General features: G+C 24.7%; 1 protein-coding gene across 1 annotated transcript in view; it reads left to right on the top strand.

The window, feature by feature from the left end:
- The first annotated feature begins 1163 nt into the window (after positions 1–1163).
- Positions 1164–6000, top strand: part of LOC111629089 (suppressor of lurcher protein 1-like) — a 58700-nt gene continuing 53863 nt past the window's right edge. The window contains exon 1 of the mRNA XM_023372952.1: positions 1164–1233. Within this exon, the coding sequence (XP_023228720.1) occupies positions 1164–1233 (70 nt within the window). The remainder of the gene's footprint in view (positions 1234–6000) is intronic.

The raw sequence follows: 6000 nt of genomic DNA, 5'->3' as shown, positions 1-6000 counted from the left end.
TTTCTATTAAAAAAAATAAAGAAAACAAACTAGCAATTTCCCGACTCTTAAACTAAATTGTGACAGAGATGGCGATTTTTGCGGCAGAAGAAACGAAAAAACGGCGTGTGTAGACTTTTTCCCATTTTTATGATCCCCAAGAGTGTGATTAAGACATGAAGAAAGAGGAAGAATGGTAATTGGATTCTTCAGTAACGTAGAAATCTGTGTAAACTCCTACCATAGGTCTCTATTTTATTTGTTGTTGTAAAGTTGTAGAAATTAGTCAAATATTTTTAAGCGAATTTCGACGTAAGTATCTCGAATTCTTCTTAAATATAAATTTTTTAAGTATCTTAACGTTATTTATAGCGTTTTTCATTCCATAAAACTTTTATAAAGGAGCCTTGAAATGAGCTATACTTCTTAGTAAATGACATATTTTTAACAAAATATAAAATTATTAATTTATATAAAGAATAATAATCTATAAATAATATCCTCACAAAGTATTGAAAAACTTTATAGTATAATTTATAATAGTTAAGTTTTTATAACCACGATAAATCATATTGATTTCTCTTATATCTTAGATTTTTGTTTTAACGCCACGAAATTCAACTTTAATAACCATACTGAATAGTTTCGAGTACAGAAAGACTTTTGACTCTTAGAAGAGGGTTTCTACTTTATATATATATATATATTTTATATTCTCCTTCGCATTTATTTAAGTTAAGAATGCACCGGAGATAAAATTTTTGCATTAAACCACACTAACGGAGGAGAATTTTCACCATCTTAAGTATTAATGTGGTGCATGATATATGAGTGACACTGGACTTGACACAACCTAACATCTTCCCTATTTATGTTATGAACTTAATATTTTTTATTACTTTCTCTGAATAGAAGTAACAGAAAGAGAAATATATAAAAACTTTTTTATTTTGAATATGTTTAAGAAAAATAATATAATTAAAAGTTTTATAAAATAAACATGCAATCGTTACTTTATTCAAATGTTTAATTACTAATTACTTCAATATCAATGATAATATTTTAGAGTAGTTTTAAAAATCAATTATATTCGATTGAATTTTTTGTTTTTGTAATATTTAATTAAGTATTTTAAAGATAGGGTTTAATAAAACATATTTTTAATGACTAAATTCTTCTTTCAGATGGCTGTTGTAGCTTTGGTCACAGTTCTCTACTTCTCATTATTTCTTGTAGTGCGGGCTATTAATGCAGGTAGGTTGATTAAAAGCAATTCATCACCACTCGAAGATAGTAAGAGAAATAAATTACATGATAAGATGTTATAATTACGCGGTTAACAAGTAGAAGTTTGTATTCATTCTAGATAAGGACTGTGTGTTACTTTTAAGTTTTAACTGCTTCTAAATAATTTCAATAATTTGCATAAAAACTAAACATGTAGTTGTGACGTAAAGATATATTTTTATAACTTAAAAATCAAATTTTCTATGAAAATATTTGATATTACAGTATTCATTTAAAAATTAATAACTTTAAATAATGATTCATGAAAAATATTTTTTATGCGATTCACAATTTACAATATTCAAAAAAAAAAAAAATAAAAGCAAAGAAGACAGAAAAGAAAGAGAGATTTTTTGAGCATTTTTTAATTTTCCAAATTCGACAGTTTTAGTTCAATATAAATTGTTGTCTAAGTAATAAGTCTACTCGTATTTCTTGTTATCTATGGTTTTTAGTGATATATATTATGGACCATTCAGTTTAACTACCAAATTCGGCCATAGTTTCTATTGCTTATCATAAATTACTTGACTTTTTTATACGAAAAGTCTGAGTAATAGGATGAAACTTTCTAGGAAACTGTAATATTTGGCTTCTTACATTGATATGGAAAGAGTTTTTCCCCCTTAGACATATCGCGTAACAGTTGAAGATATCAAAATATTTACTTTTCAAGTTTTAGGGGGCAATAATTCACAAATAATGCATTTTTTTAAAAGTAATACAATAACAATTATTATAAAATTTCACATTTTTATAATTAAGAACTGTAATAAAATAAATAAATAAATTCTTTATTTACTTTTAAAGATAATTAAAATCTATTTAATTTCTTTTTTCGTTCTGACAAAAACTTATACGATTTTATAATATTTTAATAATAAATAAATATAAGAAATTGATAAACAATGGAAAGTAATTTTAAACATTCATTTAAAAAGTATGATTTTAGCAAAACTATTATTCAATTATTAAAGTGATTTTTAAGATATTATAAACTCATCTTGAAAATTTGAAATATTATGAAATAAATAAATAGAATTTAAGTTTTGCTAAAAACTTATGATTTTTTTTGAAATAAGGAATTGCCTGTATTCAGATATTTTTAAACTATTTAAAATTTAATATTTTCTTGTAATATTAATTTAGATATGCATTACGCTTACAGTAAAATGATAAAAGTTTGATTATTGTCATAAATAAACTCTTATTTAGGTAGGGAGAACCAAAATTTTGTATAAATGTATTCAAAATTATACCTTAATGCTAAGAACTATTTCGAAAAATAATTACCTGCGGAAGCATAACTATATTTAATGCTTGTTCGTAAATTAAAAGTTTGAATATTATGTTTTTATTATTACAGATTCGGAATAAAAGTTTAAAGATAGACAGACACAGCAGAAAAATAAAATTCAAAGCAAACAGTTTTTTAATGATTTTATTAACATAAAATATTAACATCATAAATAATATAAATTTATTTTGAATTATTTATTTACATTTTTCTTACGTTCTATTCAGATATATTCGTAAAACAAAGAATATTATTTTTAAAGAATAAAAATTCACATATTGTTTTTTTAGAAATTTTTTCTTATTATTTTTATATTAATAACACAGTAGACTTTTTTGTTTTTTCATTCAATTCGCAAAATTCTACAAAAATCTAAGAAAACATTTTAAAAAAGTCCCTGAAAATAAATTCTTGTTTATTCCACAGAACTTCAAATCGTCTTACGTTGAAGTTTATTTCAAATATTTCTTTAAAAAAATTGTGATAAAATATATTTAATTTATAGTATGAAAGTATTTTCGGATGACCTGAAAACTGAATTTGGTATTCGCATAGTAATGAATAAAATGCATGTAGTTTACATCACGTCATCGAAACAATAATTAAGCTCTGACATACTAAACAGTACTAACATGAAATGTCAAATAGGCCGAAATTGTTAACAATCACCCTTAGACAAATGTTCAAGCACCGATAACAATCATATCTCATTAAATTGCTTCTGACACATTCTGATAGAGGAAGCCAGCGAACATGATACAAAGGTTTGTTTACGCAAAGATTTCCATCAAGTTAACTCATAGGCACCGTCGAGTGGCCGTACGCCAGGGTTTAATGGTTATTCTAAATCACCAACAGCTGCATGCGGTTATGAAAGACAAATGATATTCGTCTAACAACCGTACAATGTAACTAAATTCGCTTTAATTCAAAAGACAAAAGTTGGAGATTTTCATAGAGTTTGAAAGGCAAGTCTTTCAATTTCGGTTTTATATCGAAAATTACACTTCTAACTGAATACCATCCTCGTCAGCTGTTCGGTAAGTGAATTCTAATAGTTAATATTATAAACTTTTACAAACTCGAAATAAATGAATTCACTATTTTTTATTTATAGATATTTTGATGCTGTACTAATTCAAAACATATATAAATGTATATTACGAGAAATTGCTTAGTGTAATCATTTTTTTTCAAGAAATTGTAATTATCATCTTAAAAATTTATATTGTTTTTGCATAAAAATGAAATCTGCCATGAACGGTCGTTCTTAATTTAGGCGTTTCTCGAATGTAAATATTTAATTTCGCATTTGCTTAGTATTATAAGCTTTGAATAGTCTCCCTGACGTCGAAAAATTTTTCTCATACAATAAAGTTCATGCAATATAATTTCTGAATCTGATTTTGCTTGAATTTGCCATAAAGTTGACACTAAAGTGCCAACTTTATGGCAAATTCAAATTGAATTGTTAGATATTTCACTTACTGGATGTTCTTCATATATTTTAAACATGAAATTGTGTCCGGACCTTTTTAATGTGCTTTTGAAGATAAGGAAATATAATATTAAGAAACGTTTTATTATATATTTAGTGAGCAAAATATTGCTTCATTAAAGTTTTATTAATTGTATAGGCCTAAATCTGCAGTATTCACTTTAAAACACTTTAAGTAATTTTGTAACCAAATTAGCTTCAAAAATTAGGTTATTATTGTTACATTAATTACTGTTTTTACATAGTTTATAAGAATGTATTTTCTTATTACAGGCTATAATTTTGTTGTGAATTTTTATGTTTGTTTTATAATCTTATAACAACAGTTAAACGTAGTAGAGATGTTCAGTTTCCTCAAACTTAAACATGAAGTGTATTTTTTTATATTATAGCATATTGTAAGGATCAATCAATTGTCAAAGAGACGAGATTCACCCAAATGGCTAACAATTTCATTTTCTTTCTTAATAATTTTGAAAAAATATAATCAGATCCCTTATCCTTTCAGAAACTCGGCTTGCATTAAGATAGGGATAACTGAGATATTTGCTTCGAGCATAATGAAAGTACAGGCGTTAAACTAATTAGTAAATATTTTAAAAAGATGTCAAATACTTTGTATTAGAAAGAAAAATATTATAAAATATAAAAATAGTTTTTTAATCTTAATAATATGTAATAGCTATTTCTTCTTTCTCCTCCGCCCAAGGACTGGTTGAATCCCTCATGGATTTCTCTTTTCCATTGGTTTCTGCTTTGTGCATTTGTCCACATTCGGTAGAATCCAGATAAGGTTGTTCTGGTTGTTTAAGGATTTGATCTGTAGAATAAGCTTTAGTTGTTGTATTTATATTATATTTATTATATATGTGTGTAATATCTATTTTATTAATAAAATTTAGAGATTTGTTTAATTTTTTGTGTTTTTTATGTCGATTATATTTTAATTTTATCGTCAAGTTATTAATATAAGTTAAATTAAAACATAAGCAACAACGGTATTCTGTCGAGCCTTATTCAGATTAGCGATAGTTCTATTGAACTCAGTTACGAATGAGAGAAGCGGCTTAAGGCTGTACCTAAAAGTTCGAGACCCTTTAAAAGTTTAGATTCTAAGTCTGAATTCGCCACTAGAATTGATTCGATATTTATCATAAACTAAACTAGAAATTATTGCATTACACCATCATTTAATTATTTTAATTATAAACAATCTTTAAATAAAGGAGGAGAGAATTAATTAACAAAATATATTTCAATTTATGTAATATAAAACTTGTGGCTTACAGCCAAACATGCTGCCACTATACTATGATTTCTTAAGCATTAGCAGTTAGACAACCTTCACCTAACTTTAATAGCCATCCGTCATAAAACTGATACATTATAAATGATCTTAACAGCATATTCAAATACTTTTCTGAATTTATTTATTTCGTATACGCTACCGTAAAAAAATTTTTAAAAAATTCTAATTATTAAATTGATTTAAAATCTCGAAAAATGATGACAAATCTGACATTTTAAATGTATATATTCTTCAACAAAAATTAAGACACAGATTTCTTTATACTCAAACATGTTTATTACATTAAATTACAACGACTTCTACTTTATTTTATTTTTTAAAATACTTTTCTTTTATGATTATTTTCACTGATTTTTAAATAATAAAAATCATTCTTGTGATTGACTGACATTTTTTAAAATATATATTTTATAGAATTTTATAACAGTTATATTATATATTTATGAAATTTAATTTTAAATTTCAATCCTTTTCGGATAAACCAGAAATATTTATATAAAGCTGACTATATTTTTAATAAAAAAAAACTAATCGTTATTATATTTAAAAATTACATGTCAGCATTATCATTAATATAAGTCATTATTATGTATAAATTTCTTTAACGATAAATTATCTTAAATTATCGAC

The sequence above is a fragment of the Centruroides sculpturatus genome, unplaced genomic scaffold, assembly GCF_000671375.1.
Source record: "Centruroides sculpturatus isolate CEXI.00-Female unplaced genomic scaffold, Cexi_2.0 scaffold411, whole genome shotgun sequence".
NCBI lineage: Eukaryota > Metazoa > Arthropoda > Arachnida > Scorpiones > Buthidae > Centruroides > Centruroides sculpturatus.
Note: the sequence above shows the minus strand (reverse complement) of the source record. Positions and strands in the feature narration are given on the sequence as shown.